At 45.9% G+C, this 19,062-nt stretch overlaps 1 protein-coding gene and 1 pseudogene across 2 annotated transcripts in view; both read left to right on the top strand.

Moving 5' to 3' along the window:
- Nucleotides 1-19,062, top strand: part of MYO5C (myosin VC) — a 107,276-nt gene that overhangs the window by 8,028 nt on the left and 80,186 nt on the right. For both annotated transcript variants that reach the window (XM_064365688.1, XM_064365687.1), the window contains exons 2-8: nucleotides 4,295-4,405; nucleotides 7,488-7,653; nucleotides 8,128-8,272; nucleotides 11,391-11,547; nucleotides 14,533-14,676; nucleotides 15,422-15,503; nucleotides 17,659-17,766. In XM_064365688.1, coding sequence (XP_064221758.1) covers nucleotides 4,295-4,405; nucleotides 7,488-7,653; nucleotides 8,128-8,272; nucleotides 11,391-11,547; nucleotides 14,533-14,676; nucleotides 15,422-15,503; nucleotides 17,659-17,766 — 913 coding nt within the window. The remainder of the gene's footprint in view (nucleotides 1-4,294; nucleotides 4,406-7,487; nucleotides 7,654-8,127; nucleotides 8,273-11,390; nucleotides 11,548-14,532; nucleotides 14,677-15,421; nucleotides 15,504-17,658; nucleotides 17,767-19,062) is intronic.
- Nucleotides 664-1,516, top strand: LOC105710007 (nucleophosmin-like; annotated as a pseudogene).

The following is a 19,062-nucleotide window of genomic DNA, read 5'->3' as shown; positions in this document are numbered from 1 at the left end:
AGCCAGCTGTCACAACTTCCTTTTGAAGTAAGCTTTCTGCAGCTCTAAAAAGGAGTTTCACAAGCAACTTGGAGTAGACAATCAGTTCTGAGATCCTGTAGTGGCCAATTCTTGATAAATTTGGTAATTCATGTACGATTCTTTTTGGGGGGCATATATTTTGACATTTGCCTTTAAAGATTAATATTCATTGTTCTGATTATGAAAGTAATAGATACATATTGTAGAAAATACATCTAACTCTCAGATACCTCTTATGAGGACCCCAATCCTAATCCATTTTAATGGAAGTGAGCTTCATGAGGTTAGTCACAAATATTTTCAGTAGCAGACCTGGGGTAGGAACTGTGTAGCCCGTGGCAATAAGGATGGGTGTGGGTGTGTGTGTCTGAGACAGGCGTGTCTGTGTTTCTTTATGAGGCTTCCATCCTCCTATCTGCACAGGAGTGTGTGTCAGCGCCTGCCAGGTCATTCTTCCATTCTCTCTCTCTCAAAACTTAACCCATCCATGTCACATTTCAGCAAGCTCCTACTTTTTGCTATCTGTTAAAGATTAAAGCAACTCTTCCCTGGTGTGATTCCGTCCCGCGTGGCTGTTCTTTTGAGCAGTGGTCATTTATCTCCGTCCGCCTTCTCTTCCACCTAAGTGCGTGCCGCCACCCAATGGAAGATTTGATGGACATGGACATGAGCCCCCTGAGGCCCCAGAACTGTCTTTTCGGTTGTGAGCTAAAGGCCGACAAAGATTATCGCTTTAAGGTGGATAATGATGAAAATGAGCACCAGTTATCTTTAAGAACAGTCAGTTTAGGAGCTGGTGCAAAGGATGAATTGCACATTGTTGAAGCAGAGGCAATGAATTACGAGGCAGTCCAATTAAAGTAACCCTGGCAATGTTGAAAATGTCTGTACAGCCAACGGTTTCCCTTGGGGGCTTTGAAATAACGCCACCAGTGGTCTTACAGTTGAAGTGTGGTTCAGGGCCAGTGCGTTTAAGTGGACAACATTTAGTAGCTGTGGAGGAAGATGCAGAGTCAGAAGATAGAGGAAGAGGATGGGAAACTCTTAACTATATCTGGAAGGCGGTCTGCCCCTGGAGGTGGTAGCAAGGTTCCACAGAAAAAAGTAAAACTTGCTGCTGCTGAAGATGATGATGATGATGATGATTTTGTCGATGAGGAAACTGAAGAAAAAGCACCAGTGAGAAATCTGTACGAGATTCTCCCGCCAAAAATGTACAAAGTCAAATCAGAATGGAAGAGACTCAAAACCATCATCAACACCACGATCAAAAGGACAAGAATCCTTCAAAACACAGGAAAAAACTCCTAAAACATCAAAAGGACCTAGTTCTATAGAAGACATTAAAGCAAAAATGCAAGCAAGTATAGACAAAGATGGTTTTCTTTCCAAAGTGGAAGCCAAGTTCATCGATTATGTGAAGAATTGCTTCCGGATGCCTGACCAGGAGGCTCTTCAAGATCTCAGGCAGTGGAGGAAATCTCTAAGAAAATAGTTTAAACAGTTTGTTAAAAATTTTTCATCTTATTTCATTTCTGTAACAGTTGATATCTGGCTGTCCGTTTTATGATGCAGAGTGAGAACTTTCCCTACCATGTTTGATAAATGGTGTCCAGGTTCCATTGCCATGAATGTGTTGTCCAAAATGCCTGTAGTTTTTAAGATGGAACTCCACCCTTTGCCTGGTTTTAAGTGTGTGTGGAATATTATGATATGACATAGTAGTAGAGGTGGTCAGATGTGGAAATGGTGGGGAGACAAAAATATACGTGTGAAATAAAACTCAGTATTTTAATTAAAAAAGAAAAGGTTAAAGCCACTCAAATGATTTAGGAGTAGTCATGATTGATATCCATCCAATGACTTTTTTGTTTTATTGATTAAGCAAGGTGATTTATATTAACTAATAGGTAGGTCCCTCATCCAACATGTCCCAGTCTAGTACTTGTACCCTGAACGTCGTTGTTTTGGATTTTTTTTGCCTTTGAGATGGAGTTTCACTCTTGTCACCCAGGCTGGAGTTCAGTGGTGCGATCTCGGCTCACTGCAACCTCCGCCTCCTGGATTTAAGCGATTCTTCTTCCTCAGTAGTTGGGATCACAGGTGCGCACCACCATCCCAGCTAATTTTTGTATTTTTAGTAGAGATGAGGTTTAACCATGTTACCCAGGCTGGTCTCAAACTCCTGACCTCAGGTGATCCACCCACCTTGGCCTCCCAAAGTGCTGGGATTACAGGTGTGAGTCATTTTATTCTTATTCTTTTATTCTTATTCTTTATTTCCTGTTTTATTCTTATTCTTTATTTCCTCCAGCATTTTTTTTTTTTTGAGACGGAGTTTCTCTCTTGTTACCCAGGCTGCAGCGCAATGGCGCGATCTCAGCTCACCGCAACCTCCGCCTCCTGGGTTCAGGCAATTCTCCTGCCTCAGCCTCCTGAATAGCTGGGATTACAGGCACGTGCCACCATGCGCAGCATGATGGCTCATGCCTGTAATCTTAGCACTTTGGGAGGCTACGACAGGAGGATCACTTGAATCCAGGAGTTCAAGGCTGCAGTGAGCTATGATCACGTCACTGCATTCCAGCCTGGGCCACAAAACTAGATCCTGTCTCTTAAAAAAAAAAAAAAGAAAGAAAAGAAAAAAAATTTTATAGTGAGCACCTGTTTTACCACCTGGATTCTGGCATGGACATTTTACCATATTCATTGTATCACATGACCATGCATCTTTCTGTCCTCCTATCCAACCTTCAACTCATCCTATTTTTTTGAAGCATCGTAGAGTAAATCATATATCAATACACCTTCTAAATATTTTAGTATGCATATTAACTAGAGTTCCATATTTGTTTAATTTCTATGTAAAATTTACAGACGATAAAATGCACAAATCTTAAGTCTGCATTGTCAGAGGTTTGAAAAGTGCTTAACCCCTATGTAACCCAAGCCCCATCAAGATACAGAATGTTACCATCACTCCCAGAAGATCCCCTCGTACACCTTCAGTCACTCCCTGGCCCCAGCCACCCACCCTCAGAGGCAAGTACTGCTGTGAACTTTTTCCCAGCATGCATTAGTTTTAGCTGTTCCAGAGCTTGATTTGAAGAGACTCACATAGGAAGTGCTCATTTGGGTAAGGCTTCTTTAACTCAGCACACTTTGGTGACTCACCCATACTCTTGCTTACATCAGTAGTTCATTCCTTTTTGTGGGGAAGTTGTATTTCATTGTATGGGTATAACTGTGGTGTTTTTTAAAATTCATTCTCATAAATGGGCATGTTTGTTTCTAATTTTTGGCCATTATCAATAAAGTTACTGTGCCCCATATCACAGAATTTATATATCATTCTTTTGAGGGGGCATATATTTTGGTATTTGCCTTTAAAGATTCATATTCATTGTTCTGATTATAAAAGTAATAGATGCATATGGTAGAAAAATACATCAAACTCTCAGTTGTCTCTTTTAAGGACACTAATTTTAAAATCCTGTTGGGTCAGTGGGCTCACCCTTAGGACCTCATTTAAACTTAATTACCTTCTGAAGACCCTGTCTCCAAATATAATCAGTTGGGAGTAGGGCATCAGCATATGAATTTGGGGGACGCACAGTTCAGCCCTCAGCAACATGGCTCCACCTAAAGACTTGTACATCGGCGCTGAGCCCGGCGTGCCAGTTGCCTGCCGGAATTGAGCTGGGTGGCTGTGTCTGGACTTTCGCATTTCCCACTGTGGGAATCCTTGACAGCCCACCAGTGTGGTAAGATTATGATGACATTGCTGTAACCGTACTTTCATAGCATTTTACAAAGTTCTTTGAAATACGAAGTCTAATTTAACCTCCCACTGAACTTGTGAAATAGGTGTTGTGCCGATTTTATGGATGAGAAAAATGAGGCACTAGAAGTTAAATGTGTGGCCCAGAGCTCCATAGTCAATCCGTGGTGAAAGAAATTCCTCTCCTGTAACTCTGTATGGCCCTGAGATGTTTCCACTAAGGGACTCACAAATTTCTTTCCCACATCCAGGCTTTCAGCGTTCAAGGTTTATCTAGGAGGCTTTGGGAGTTCCGTTGCCTGTAAAATGAGGCAGCCAGGCCTGGTGCGTTGCAGATGCATGAAAGATCACCTCATAAGCAAAATTAGGTAGACGTATTCCTAGTGAAGGAGTGGACCTAGTGGACAGAAACAAACCTTCCTGCGTCTAACCATGCAGAGATCTATGCTTTTAAAGTCCTGAAGGTTCAGCTTTTCTTTTTCTGTTGGTCAGTACAACAGGGTTTGGATTCCTGATCCTGAAGAAATTTGGAAGTCTGCTGAAATAGCCAAGGACTACAGAGTTGGTGACAAGATCCTGCGACTCCTGCTGGAGGATGGAACGGTGAGGGTCCCTGCTGTTCGTAGCTCTGACGATGTGTAAAGCGGTAGCTGGGGTATGTGTGAGGACAGGGGCCCATGGACCCCCATGTGGGATGTGGGAGGAGCCCAGAGGAGGGTGCACATGTGGGCACCAGCACCATCTTCAGATGCCCCCTGGTGCCAGGAGTCACTGATGTGTCTGTACTCCTTCCCTCCCACCCCATGCTGCCCTGTGTCCACCGGGCCTCTCTCTGTAATGATGGCCCAGCTGCAGGAGCCAGGTCTGTGCCCGGCGTTGCATTTTCAGGCACCCAGCATTGCTGGGAGAATGCTGAAAAGTGATTCACCATTTTGGCTTTATGAGTCTCAGCCCAGAGATTGGGCAAAGATGAAAAACTTTTCTGAGCCCAAGGCATACATACACTGGTGGAGAAAAAACATCAAGATGGGAAGGGGAGGAAAATGAGAAGAGGGAGAGAGAAAATAAGGCAGGGAGAGGGAGGAGTGGGAGGAGATGACGTACAGAAATGTGTAAGGGAGGGAGTGTGGCAGGGACAAGAAGGCAGGGACACCCAGCTTTGTGTGACATTGTGAGGCGCCTCTGTTGGTGCTGGTGTGCTGAGGAGGAGGTGAGGATGAACTTTAGCAATTGCTCCCGTGGTGGGATGAGCCAGTGAGGAGCTTCCTTGCAAGGCTGCATGTGCCTTCTGATGACGCAGCTTCTGAAGACTTTGCATTTGCTTTGAGTGCCCCTCATGAGTCGATCTTGCCTGCCATTGCTGTAGTGACATCCCACTAGATTTGAGCTAGGGTGATTGGATGAGTTTAGAATCAAGTATCTGGATACAGAACTGGGCAGGAGATTTGTGCACCATCTAGATCCCAGAGGTGTGTCTGGGGAATGTCATGTGAGGATTAACTGACAAAATAGGTACATGGGTTCTGCAGAGACAGGACACACTATTTCTAATCAGACAGTCCTGGATTTGGGAGACATTTCCTGAGATCTTGGGAAGGGAGAAGAACATACAGGTTAAAGACGCATCCTCTAGAATCGAATGATCTGGCTTCAGATCCTGGCATGGCCACCTGTTAAGTCTTTAACAGCAGGCCCCCAGTATTCTCATAGGTACTAAGGAGGTAATGACTGTGCACTGTCCCAGGGCTGCGGAAATGTGATGAGACAATCCAGGAGCCCTGGGAAGAGGTTGCTGCTCCGTAGGACTTCCCTTCCCAGCAGGAGCTCCTCGCAGCTTTTATTGAGTATCTCCTGTGCACAGTCTGGGCTCCAACAAGGGATCAGATAGCTTTGTCTGGGGAGGAAAATCTCAAGGCAGCAGCTGCAGTGGCAGTTTGCTGCTTTAGTAATACCTGCAGGGCCTCAGGTGGCTACATTCCTGGCCTTGACCCTGCTGCAGAGGCGAGTAGGATGGCGGGCAGCCAGACGGCTCTTGAACTCAACCCTTTGTCAGTACCGTGAGAGACAAAGCCCGTGTGCGGTAGGACAGCATCACCTCTGCCTCCACCTGTCAGCATAATGTTCATCACATTTTCTCCCCTCCCCCAAAGACTGCCGGTCCCGTCTTTCTGTTTCTCTGTTGTTTTCACACATAACATACACAGAGGCCAAACCAGAAGTGGAGGTTGTGGATGTACAACTGAAAAACAGAGACAGGGAAAGTAAGTATGTATGAGAAGCATTTTTCCTGATTTTATTCTCAAAATAAAAGTGTTTAGGTTGAGACTATTCTGGTCGGGGTTAGGTCACAATACAATTGCATTGGTAACAGGGGAGCGGGAGCTGGCCTGAGGACCCATGTCCAGGTGTGGATTGCCCTGAACCGCTCGCTTTACGCAGAACAGACCAACAAGCAAGACCCCTGCCAGCGTCAACAAGGAGGCACTGTGCTAGTGAGAGAGCACAGGCTTCAGAGTGAGGCCCAGATGAACTGCGTGACCTTGGACAACAAACTCAATCTTTCTGAACCTGTTTCATTCATTTTCTTGGTTGGAGTAGTCCCATCCTCCCTGGAGGGCAGTTTTGAGGATTAAGTGGAACAATCCATGCTGAGTGCTTGGCATGGGTCGTCACAGTGGCACTTGCTAAGGGGCAGCTGGGCCACCTTGTGGAGCTGGTCCAGGACCAGAGATCAGAAGGAGTCCAGAGATGCTGACTGAATGGCAGGAAGACGGCCTGGGAGGGTGGAAGAGAAGCAAGCTTGCTGGGTAGCCAGCTCAAGTCGCTTTAGTGGGGCTTCACTTCCCCCAGCGGTGAAATGGGAATGTAGGAATTAGAATACGCTGACATTGGGAAGGCCCAGCCGTCTGTGGCACAGATACCACGGGGCATGCTCAGTTCACCTTCATTCTGCTCCAGCAGCCGCTTTAGGAATACTAGGTTAAATCCAGCAGAAGAGGAGCGAGCCTGGGAAAATTACCTGGCCCAGGGCTGAGAATGATAGGAATAGACGGGCCTGCTGGGGGAGCTGTGAGCCCGTGAGCATGTGGGCGGCTGCAGACAGGAGGTACCTGCACCGGGGCTTTCACAGAGAGACCACCACCTGCATGGACTCCTTCAGGTGTTTGTCAGCACCAAGTGTGTCATCTTTGAGCAGAGACTCAACAACCTTAGAGCTTAAGGGACCTTAGTTCTTTGTGTCGTTTTAGCTGCGGCCTCTTGTCTTTAAATGAAAACTTGCATGGCCTCAGCATTTAAACCACATACAGCTAAAGCCCCTGTGGGAGATTCAGGAGGGAGCACCTGGATCTCTGCCCATGTAGCTTGCCCAGCACCTTTTACTGAGGCCTCTGTAGCTCTGAGGACCCCCGGTCTGGTCTAGCTCCTCTTCACGGATGAAAGAAGTGAGGCCCAGAGAGGGCGAGTGACTTGCCCAAGTGCACACAGCCAGTGCCCTTGTCTCCTGCTCCTACTTTTCATTATTCCAGGAGTCAGCTGTGGAGATTTTCTTGTTGCTAAACATACATTCGCTTTTCAGGGTCAGTGATGACTCGAGTGGAAGGCTGGATAGGACAAAGGACAGTGCTTCAGCAGAAACACCAAACATCTTTTCTTTCTAGAGCTTTAATTTTCCCTTTGTCCACAGGAGCTGGATTATTCTGTCGATCCAGAATCTCTGCCTCCACTTCGGAATCCTGACATCCTCGTGGGCGAGAATGACCTCACGGCCCTCAGCTATCTCCACGAGCCTGCAGTGCTCCACAACCTCAGAATCCGCTTTGCAGAATCCAAACTCATTTACACCTACAGTGGTAAGGAGAGCATTTCTAGGAGGTGAGGGGCAGTGCTGGAATGTGAGCGTGCTGTCTACAGCCTTCTGGTTGTTCTGTGTTTATGCTGAGCACCCAGAGTTTGTTGTAAACAGTGTCTAGGTGGGGAGAATCTTCAACAAGAACTAAGACTGGAAAAAGAGGAGATGTAACACAGCTAGCGTCTGAGTTTCTCATCGGAGTTGATACATTCATTACTTATTTTGGGCAATGATATTATTTACATCGTGAATTGCAAAAGCCTCTCTGTTTGGGGGGCATTTCCACCTGTCCTGTCATCCAACCATCAGACCAGCTTGGGGGTATAGGTGACTGGCAGGGAATTAATTCAGTGCATAAAGTGACCTGCCCAAAGTCACACGAAAGGTTTAATGAGTGACAGAGCTGGGGTTTCTCAAACCTGGGGAGGCAGGTGGCAGTAAGAATCTTTTAGCTGCATCTAATATCTTTCCCCAGGAATCATTTTGGTGGCCATGAATCCTTACAAGCAGCTGCCGATATACGGAGATGCCATCATCCACGCCTACAGCGGGCAGAACATGGGCGATATGGACCCACACATATTTGCCGTGGCAGAAGAGGCATATAAGCAGATGGCCAGGTAGCTTCCTGCCAGGCTGGACTTCCCCTTGCTCTGCCAATGCTCCCTGCATTTACCAGATTGTCACAGTGGAGGGGAGGTAACCAGGTTGGGCTCATTAAGAGACAGGCCAGAGGTGGCGCTTTGTTGAGCCAGCTACCTGGAATGAAGAGCAGACAGCTGTTACATGTACCTGACCTGTCCAGACTAAGTTTCCTGGGTTTTGTTCCTTCAAGGCAGTCAAGTCAGCCCTGCCAGTCTGGGAAGAGCAGATGCTTTTCTTGCAGTGTGTTTGGTTGGAGAGGATTGATTTATTCTCTGCTATGAGATATTTAAGTTTTTATTTTTTTTAACCTATTCAAGGAAGCAGAATCTGATGACGGACAAGCACAGGTTTTAGTAGCAGGAGACTTGGAATTGTATCCTAATTTCACTAATAGGGACTGTAGGGCCCCCTGGAGTCCTCGTTTTCACTAGTATGAAAAGCCTCCTGTGAATGAGGTACCGTGCGCACGTTCCCAGCTGTCATCTGGGATGGCCTCAGAACAGCCCACGATGTAGATGTCTGGGCTGTAAACAGCTTCGGGGAATAACCCACCCAAGTTAGGCAGCAGGTAAAAAGGCAGATCTGGGATTTGGGCTCAGATTTTTAAACTCTAGTTTATTTTCCCGTAACTGTCACTTTTGTCTTTAATGTCTTCCTCTGTCAAGTATGGAGAATAAAAGCACGACCCTATCTTTGTAGCTGCCTTTACAGTTTGCAAAAGAACTTTCATGTACAGTGGTCTCCCTGGAGTCTTACAGCAGTCCTGTGAAGTCGACTCACTTCACTGCCCTCATTTCACAAATGGGAAAGCTAAGGCACAGGACCTGGACCTGCTTGTTCTTCACCTAAATCCTTGCTGAATAACCCCAGCCACAGCACCTGAGCTCTTTCTGCTTTATGTCTTCGTCTGTGAGCTGGACTCTCAGGGGCACCCATTCCTGGTTCTGCTGCTTATAGTGAGGAAGCAGGTGGTAACTTACATGAGGTAGAACACATGCTGCTTTCCTGCACAGACGTCTGATGGGCAGTCTGGGGCTAAACCGAGCCTCTTCAGAGTCATCAGAGACCTGGTACCGTGGAGCTCCCTGTCCCTGGGGTGGGGCGGTCATCCTCAGGGAGAAGCTAGTGCTCAGCTCTGTCTTCCATATTCTAGGTGACAAGGCATATGAGGGGAAGGGTTCAACCCTCCAGGTTAGGGAGACTTTCCAGAAGCCCCACAAAGCCCTTCTGCTGACAGCTCATCCGCCAGGACCTAACTCACACAGGGAGCCTGGGATGTGCAGTCTTTCACATGCACAACGGAGCGCTGGGTAACCACTGGGGCGTAGTTTCTAAGAAGGAAGAGGAGATGCAAATGCTTGCTGGGTTGAGAATTAGCAGCTTCTGCTGCACTGAGATTCCTTCTAACCCTGAAATCCTCACGGTTCTGAGATTTTCCCTGGCTCCCTGCAGGTCTCCCAGGTATGGTGGAGATTAGGATCTGGGTGTCAGTGGGGTGAGCTCTTTTGCACTGTAGGGCAGTGCTCACTTCAGCCCTGAAGAGCCGGTTTCTCCCTGGAGGTCCATCTGTGTAACTGCAGTAATAGAACGGAGCCTAAAGCAGGCTTGTGTTGGCCTTGTTTGATGCTAGACAGGTAGTGTCCCTAGGGGCTGTAGAACAGGGCTGGGATTACTAAAGCCTGTTCTGTGCCCTGAGGGACACTGAGCATGTCATTCCCCTTCTCCAAGTCTTCATCTTCTCTCTTTGAAATGAAAATACTGGACCGGGGCTCTATACCCAAAGTCTTCTCCAGCATTCACATGGGAGGCTGTGGCTCTGTGGTCAAGTCACTCCACCCTGAATCACCATTTTCCTCCCCTATAAAAGAGATATCTATGTCATAGGATTTTGGTGAAGCTTAAATGAGAATCTGTATTCACCCAGCACCTGGCATGTGAACGGTGCTGCATCCACAGAGTAGTGTTAGAAGCTTATACCATCACGGTCTTATGACATGAAAAGTTTAATGCATTTTTAAGAATCTCTAAATTATATAACACAGCATGTTGGCTTACAGAGCGCATATGTTCCCAAGCATCTTTTGAATAATTGCTCTCAAAATAATGTCCTTGAAAATGTTTTTATATTTAAGTGGGATGTGCAGGAAGGAGTTGACATAAGGCCTGAGGCTGCTATCTTTAGAGGCCTGCTTGCAAGGCGGCCTGTGGCTGGCCTCTGATTTCATGATGATCCCTGGCATTTCTTGGTTGATAAAGTGGCTCATTTGACCTAAACTTAAGTTGTTTGTGTAAATGGTGTTCTTTATGCTGAATACCTGCTTTCCTTCTGGGAGCCTGCAATGTGGGCATGTGCTAGGCAGAAGGTGGGCACTGCATCTCTAATGAGCTTCCCTGGCAGCCAGCATTTCACATGTGCCATCAAATTCCTTGCTGGGGGAGTTGAATGTGTCCTTGTGACCCGACTGGGAGAGGACCCCTGGAAGTTTACACCTGGGTTCCACTGGACCTCACCCCGTGTGCCTTTTCCCTTTGCTGCCTTTGCTCTGTATCCTCTTGCTGCAGTCAGTCTCAGCTGTGAGTATGACTGTCTGCCGAGTCCTGCGAGTCCTCTTAGTGGATCATTGAACCTGGGATTGGACTTGGGGCCCCTCAACATGGTGCTCAGTAAATACATATTGACAGGCAGCATGATGACCTGCGCAGGGTCCGTCTAGAAAGACGGTGCTCAGGAGAGGGTGGGGAGGGCAGAGGAGAGGTGAATTCAAGAACAGAAGTAAAAAGCAAAAATCCTGGCCAGAGACTGGGAGGCATGGAAAGGAGCAGGTTTTTGGTTGGGTTCAAACGTTGAGTAGGAAAGCAGTAAGCAATAGGGATTGGAATAAAGGTTGGATGAAAGATGGGAACTTTTAAAATTCTGTGTTCTGCACCATCACATAGAAAAAAATATCTAGAAGGAAATAAATTGAGATTTAAAAATAGCAGAGTGACAAAACAGTTTCCCTCCTTTGTCTTGTCCGTGTTTGTCTTAATTAGCACCTATTGCCTTCTTGATGGGAGGAAACTAATATTTTAAAACTCTTTTATTTGCTTTAGAAACAACAGAAACCAGTCCATCATTGTAAGTGGGGAGTCAGGTGCTGGGAAGACAGTGTCAGCTCGCTATGCCATGAGGTACTTTGCCACCGTCAGCAAATCAGGCAGCAACACTCACGTGGAGGACAAGGTCCTGGCATCCAACCCCATCACCGAGGTGCGTACCACGGCGGAAGGCAGCTGTGTGTTGATGATGGAAATGGGGTCGGTTGGTTTGTGTGCTGTCTAGGCTAATTCAAGTTCCCACCCCTTAAAGACCAAAGAAGTGAGGGCAGGAAAGACCCAGGAAGCCTGTTCGCTGATGGGATTTGAAGGAGATGGGGGCAGAATCGCTATTTCCAATGCTCTCTCCTGCTGTATCCGCTGGGCTGAAAATCTACCACCAGACAGAGTCCTCTGTTTACATTTACATCCCAGGGGAAATGTCTTCAGCCACAAACATCACTGGTACACTCAAGTCACTGGTGTGCTCCAGCCAGCTGGCGTCAGCTTTCATGAGCTGATTGTTACAATATTCAGGAATTTTGCAAGCTGATTGATAAACCTTTGGTAGTTTGAAATCAGTCATGGGAGGAGCATTTATACCTTCTGGCTTGGCAAAGGCCAGATGTCAAGACTCTTCCTCCTGGCCTCCCCCAGAGCCAATTCATCAGCACACTGCTGACTGGGACAGAGGGTGGGCAAGGCCAAGCGTGGCAGTGCCCAGGGTAAGGAGACAGCCCTCAAGAAGGGGGTACCCAAAAGGCACAGAAGAGGGTCCTGCAAGCCAGCTCCAGCTGCCCTGCAAAATGGGAAGAGGATTGATTTGAATTTATCTGGAAACAGAGCAAATAATTAATAACATTGGACTCCTAGACCTCTTTCCCCTGTTTTCTCAAATCATAATCCTCAATGAATATTTATCAGTCCACCTACTCTGTTGAGGCCACTGCGTAGCTAATGTGGGAAGTGATGGAAAAGAATAAGACCTAGTCTCCAAGTATAAGATTCTTCTAACCTAACGTAAGAATATTTTAAAATTAAATAGAAACATAAGAGGGGAGGCGGGGACTAAGAAACACTGCAAAACTCTTAGTCCAGAGGCATAGGTTTACTTAGAAACGTAAATTACAATTCAAGATACCAATAGAGAAGTTATCAAGGCTGGGTGTGGTGGCTCACATCTATAATCCTGCACTTTGAGAAGGTGAGGCAGGCGGAGCTCAGAGGTTCCAGACCAGCCTGGGCAACATGATGAAACCCCATCTCTACCAAAAATACAAAAAATTAGCCAGGCATGGTGGCATGTGTCTGTGGTCCCAGCTACTCAAGAGGCTGAGGTAAGAGGATTGCTTGAGCCAGGAGAAGGAGGTTGCAATGAGCTGAGATTGCACCACTGCACTCTAGCCTGGATGACAGAGCGGGACCCGGTCTCAAAATAAAAAAATGTCATCAAGAGTCAGTGCCAAGTTAAATGCCCAGTGGATGATCTTGTGTAAATATTTAGGGTTTGTCTCCCCCAATAGACTGTACACTCCGTGAAGGCAGGACCACACATCTATTTAGTTCACCGGTGTTTACCTAGCACATGGCACATAGTAGGTGCTCAGTAAATACATGTTGACAGGCAGCATGATGACCTGGGCAGGGTCCATCTAGAAGGACAGTGCTCAGGAGAGGGTGAGGAGGGCAGAGGAAGGGTGAAATTCAAGAACAGAAGTAAAAAGCAAAAATCCTGATCAGAGAATGGGAGGAATGGGAAGAAGCAGGTTTTTGGTTGAGTGGAGAGGTTGAGTAGGAAAACAGTAAGGAGTAGGGATTGGAACAAAGGTTAGATGAAAGATGTGAACTTTTATTTATATATTTATTTATTTATTTATAAAGACGGGGTTTCACCATGTTGGTCAGTGATCCGCCCACCTTGGCCTCCAAAGTGCTTGGATTACAGGCGTGAGCCACCGCGCCTGGCCAGATGTGAACTTTTAATTGAGCATCGTAGGTATCTGGGGCCCGAATGAGGCCAAATACCTATGAGGCACCTCATATTCTCTCATTTAATCCTCCCAACTCTGTAAGTGTTCTGGTCAGTCTGGGCTGCTATTATAATAATCAATATACTTTAGTATAATATACTTTAGTGTCATCGACTGGGTGGCTTATAAACAACAGAAATTTATTTCTCGCAGTTCTGGAAGCTGGAAGTCCAAGATCAGGGTGCTAGCAGGGGTCGGGTTCTGGCGAGGCCGCTCTTCTGGGTTGCAGACTGCTGTCTTCTCACGGTACCCTTACGTGGAAGAAAGAGAGCAGGAGAGGTCTCCGGGATCCCTATTTCGCAGGCATTAAAATCCCACTCCTGAGGGCTCTACCCTCATGACATCATTACTTCCCAAAGGCCCATCTTACGATACCAATACATAGGGTTAGGATTTCAGCATGAGGATTTTGGGAGGACACAAACATTCTGTCCATAACAGTGAGATGCTTATTATTCTCATATGACAGATAGAGAAATTAAGAGCTGGAAAGATGAATTAACTTTTTGGTTTGTTTGTTTCTGAGACAGGGTCTCGCTCAGTTACCCAGGCTGGAGTGCGGTGGTGCAGTCAGCTCACTGCAACCTCCACCTCCTGAGTGCCAGCAGTCCTCCCACCTCAGCTTTCTGAGTAGCTAGGACTACAGGCACACGCCACCGTGCCTGGCTAATTTTATTTTTTATGTTTTGTAGAGATGGGAGTCTCACTGCGTTGCCTTGTCTGGTCTCAAACTCCTGGCCTCAAGTGAATTTCTCGCCTCAGCCTCCTGAAGTGCTGGGATTATAGGCATGAGCCACCGCCGCCCCCAGCCAATGAATTAACTTTTAAGACATTCCAGTCTTAAAATACAGATAGCAAAGATGGAACCCGGGGACCTGAAACATCAGAACCTGTGCTCTTTCTAGTGTTTCCCAGCGTCTGCCAGTGGGACCGAGGAGAGCCTTGAGCAGCAGGCTTGGGATTCGTCATGTTCCCTGCCAGCCTGGGGTTGCTTTCTTTCCCCAGACCTCCCTCTGCCAATCAGACCTCCCCCTAGGGTACAGGATTGTGTTTTACTAAAAACCCCTCCAGTAATTTTGAGGCAAAAATCTTTTAATGTGTTTATTTCAAGAGAGTCTTATGTTTTTTAGGCTGTTGGAAATGCCAAGACCACACGCAATGACAATAGCAGTCGGTTTGGGAAGTACACAGAAATCAGTTTTGATGAGCGAAATCAGATTATAGGAGCCAACATGAGAACTTACCTCCTGGAAAAATCCAGAGTTGTCTTTCAAGTAAGGATAAAAGTATTAAATTTCCTTTCTCCCAACTTTTTTTAGCATTATTTACGTTTACATCTCATTATATGTACTCAGGCAAGCAACATGATGCTGAGTTGAAAAATAGGGTTTTCTTGCCTTTGATTTGCAGTTCGGATTCCTTTTTCTATTTATTAAAAATTGATGGATGAATAACTGTGATATCAGATGAGTTGTATGACTGCAGGAAAAGGTTACGACTTCTTTTATTTGGGGCATTTACAAAATCCTGATAGTTTAAAAAGCAAGTATATCTTTCTAGAACACAAAAACTGTTTGAAATAGACAAAGCTGACGGACTGGCTTTTCTATCTGGAAGGGAATGGAATCAGAGCTATTGAGGGGGGTTTTAAGAGAAAGGCTTTTCTGCCAGTAACATGGAGAAAATTCTCATTGTTTTGGCGCAGGAGGGGAGCAACAGTAAGCCTTGTATCGCAGGAAGTTTCTAAAAATTTCATCTAGGATGAGTTACATCATTCCCATTTCATAGAACGTTTTCATTTACTAACACTTTCTCTGGGTCGCTCGTTACTTGGAAGGCCATCTCAGGCCACCCAGTTCTCAGCTGAGAGGAAGGGCCTGCCTGTGAACCGGCCAGATTACATCCTGGACAGCAGAATTGTCCATCCAGATTAGCCATCTAGGACCCTCTAATTAAAAACCTGGCATTTTTGCTTGTAAGGATTTGGTGTAATTTTGAGGACTTTTCTTTGTCTTACAGTCGGAAAATGAACGAAATTACCACATTTTCTATCAGCTTTGTGCATCTGCACAGCAGTCGGAATTTAAACATCTTAAATTAGGTATGTGATGGATGGTGTGTGGAAGGGTCTTTCTCTCATGTGGGGGCTTAAATTCTAGATTAACTTTCTTTGTATAGTAATATGTCTTTTTTTGAAGTATTTGCCCAAAGATACAAGATCCTTTGGTTTCAAGGACAGAATTGGTGCATCTAATTAAGGGGATGGATTAGGACTTGGGGGATGAGTTCAGGGAGAGAAGGCACTCTTAAGCCTGAGGGTTATTTTTAAAGCTCATTGGGGCCAGGATGGTGGCTCACATCTGTAATCCCAGAACTTAGGGAGGCCAAGGTGGGTGGATCACCTGAGGTCAGGAGTTCAAGACCAGCCAGGCCAACATGGCAAAACCTGGTTTCTACTAAAAATACAAAAAGTAGCTGGTGTGGTGGTGCATGCCTGTAGTCCCAGCTACGTGGGAGGCAGAGGCAGAAGAACTGCTTGAACCTGGGAGACAGAGGTTGCAGTGAGCCAAGATCATGCCACTGCTCTCCAACATGGGCAACAGAGCGAGACTCCATTTCAAAAAACAAAAAGGCTCATTGGGTGGTTGTGGTCCTCCAGCTAGAACCGTCTGAATAAGACTTCCTGACAGCTGGAACATATGGTGTCACCAAACTTGCCTTTTTATTTGAACATTTATAGATAGTTGTTTTTCTAACACATATGACATGTTAACTCACTTTTTTTTTTTTTTTTTTTTTGAGACGGAGTCTCGCTCTTGTTACCCAGGCTGGAGTGCAATGGCGCGATCTCGGCTCACCGCAACCTCCGCCTCCTGGGTTCAGGCAATTCTCCTGCCTCAGCCTCCTGAGTAGCTGGGATTACAGGCACGCGCCACCGTGCCCAGCTAATTTTTTTAGTATTAATAGAGACGGGGTTTCACAATGTTGGTACCAGGATGGTCTCGATCTCTCGACCTCATGATCCACCCGCCTCGGCCTCCCAAAGTGCTGGGATTACAGGCTTGAGCCACCGCGCCCGGCCTAACTCACTTTTTAAAACAAAGCACCTCTATCATCATCTGAACTCCCTTGACGGCTCAAGGTCATTAATTATTTGTAGTCATAATTAATTATACTTCAGAGATGGCTAAAACATAGGGCTGTTTGTCCTTAAATACAATAGTCCCCGAGCCCTGTACTGTCACAGCTCACCTGCCTTGGCCGTTTGTGTTATGCTGGTAGGTGAGAATTGTCGGAGATAACTTTGAGTGTGTTGGAGTTGAACTCACGCTCTCTGATTTTGGAGAAGTGGCTTGTATTCTTGGAATCTAAGTTTCTGCAGATTTCACATGAAGGTGATATCCTTGGCCTTGTCTACCAAACAGAATGTGAATAGCAAACCTGCAGAAGGGCTTTTCGAAGGATCCTCTACTATTTAAACATTAGGGGTGTGTGTGTGTATATATATGTGTGTGTGTGTGTGTGTGTGTGTATGGGTATATATAGTCATTATCCTGATTGTGCTAATGGTTTTATAAGAGTGTATGCATGTCAAAAATTCATCAAACTGTACATGTTAAGCATATGCAGTTTATTGTACATTTAGTAAACCTCAGTAAAACTGTGTAAAAATGTTAGGTGCAGGAACAAAAACCATGAGCTTTAGAGTTAGGCTTGCATTTAAATTCTTGCTTGCCATCAGCTATGGGAACTTGAAAAAGTCACTTTACTTTTCTGAGTCTCAGCTTCTGTGTCTGTAATGTAAACTTGTTTTTTTTTGTAGTTTCGTTTTGTTTTTGTTCTTTTGAGACAGGGTCGCCCAGGCTGGGGTGCAGTGGCGCCAACATGGCTCACTGCAGCCTCTAACTCCTGGGCTCAAGTGATCCTACTGCATCAGCCTCCTGAATAGCTGGGACCACAGGCATGTGCCACCATGCCCAGCTAATTTTTTGTAGACATGGGGTTTTGTCCTGTTACCCAGGCTGGTCTCGAACTCCTGGGTTCAAGCGAGCCCCTTGTCTCAGCCTCCCAAAGTACTGGGATTACAGGCACAAGCCTTTGCGTCTGGCTTAATTCAGAATTCCGAGGAATAAATGGAATCACCTATGTAAAGTGCTTCACACAGCTTGTTAAGTATGAACTTCCCTGCTTTTGATAAATGTGTATGTCCAAATTTCGGTGTTACAGACATAACAAATCTTACTTTTTGATTTCAGGGAGTGCTGAAGAATTTAATTATACAAGAATGGGAGGCAATACTGTCATTGAAGGTGTGAATGATCAAGCTGAAATGGTCGAAACTCAAAAGACCTTTACGCTTCTGGGTAAGGGAAGATATCCCATCTAAGGATGTAGCCATTTTCTCTTAAAAAAAAATTAAAAGGTGGGCATTCCCAGTATAAGTGTGTTCAGAAGGCTCCTAATCAATTCTAATTTTAGGATAAACCCTCAGAAGATGGTTTGGAGACTAAGTGGTCAAGACTGTGCTTTTGCTTTTCCCTTAAAAGAGCTAGCTAGAAATTAACTCATTTTTTCCCTCAGGCTTCCTGGCTCACTGTTAGAGGCATGGGCTGCAAGCCCTGTGAATGCTGTAAGCTCTTCTAGGCTGAATACAAGGATGACTGGTGAAGCCAAGGTCCGATTCGGTTCAGAAGTGTAGCGTTGGCCTTCATAGGTCTCCTGATGATGACAGTAAAATAGTGGACACTCATGTGGAGCTTACAGTGTGCTGGGCACCATCCCAAGCACTGCACAACCCTGTATTAACTCATTCAAGCCCTCCAACCAGCCTAGGATGTCGGTGCAGGTATTTCTCCCATTTTACAACAGGAAAACTAAGGCACAGAGACGGGAAGTGATTTACCCAAGGTTAGGCGGCCCATACAGAGTAGAACTGGCTTTTGCACTCCAGGGTCTTCAAGCATCTTGTTTTGTTTCCTTTTTTTTTTTTTTTTTTAAAGACAGAGTCTCTCTCTGTCCCCAGGCTGGAGTGCAGTGGCATGATATCCGCTCACTGCAACCTCCACCTCTCAGGTTCAAGTGATTCTCCTACCTCAGCCTCCAGAGTAGCTGGGACTATAGGCACGCGCCACCATGCCTGGCTAATTTTTGTATTTTTAGTAGAGACAGGGTTTTACCATGTTGGCCAGAATGGTCTTAATCTCTTGACCTTGTGATCTGCCTGCCTTGGCCTCCCAAAGAGCTGGGATTATAGGCCTGAGCCACCGTGCCCAGCCCAAGCATCTCATTTTATACAAAAAACCGCGTATCTTCTGTTGCTCAGATGCCGGCACAGGTGGACCAGGCACGACTCTCACAGGACAGCCAATTGTTCCCAATCCGTCTCACCTTACTTTTCCCACACAGAGCTCCTGTTCAGAAAGGCTGTCTAGCAGCTGGTATTTATAAAATCAGGCATGCACTCTCTCATTTTGTATGAGTCTAGACATCCACATGATGCTGCCAGTCAAAGCTTCTGATCAGGGTGATGCTGTTGGCCATTTCTGCGTCTTGCTGAAATCTCCCACCGATTCATTCTGAGTGCTTTCATTCTCGTGGCCTGGTTGACTGTATCTTAATGTAAAAGGCTAAGAATTTCAGGTTAAATACATCAAAGTAAT

This window comes from Aotus nancymaae, unplaced genomic scaffold (assembly GCF_030222135.1).
Source record: "Aotus nancymaae isolate 86718 unplaced genomic scaffold, 86718_ANA_hifiasm-v0.15.2.pri h1tg000062l, whole genome shotgun sequence".
NCBI lineage: Eukaryota > Metazoa > Chordata > Mammalia > Primates > Aotidae > Aotus > Aotus nancymaae.
Note: the sequence above shows the minus strand (reverse complement) of the source record. Positions and strands in the feature narration are given on the sequence as shown.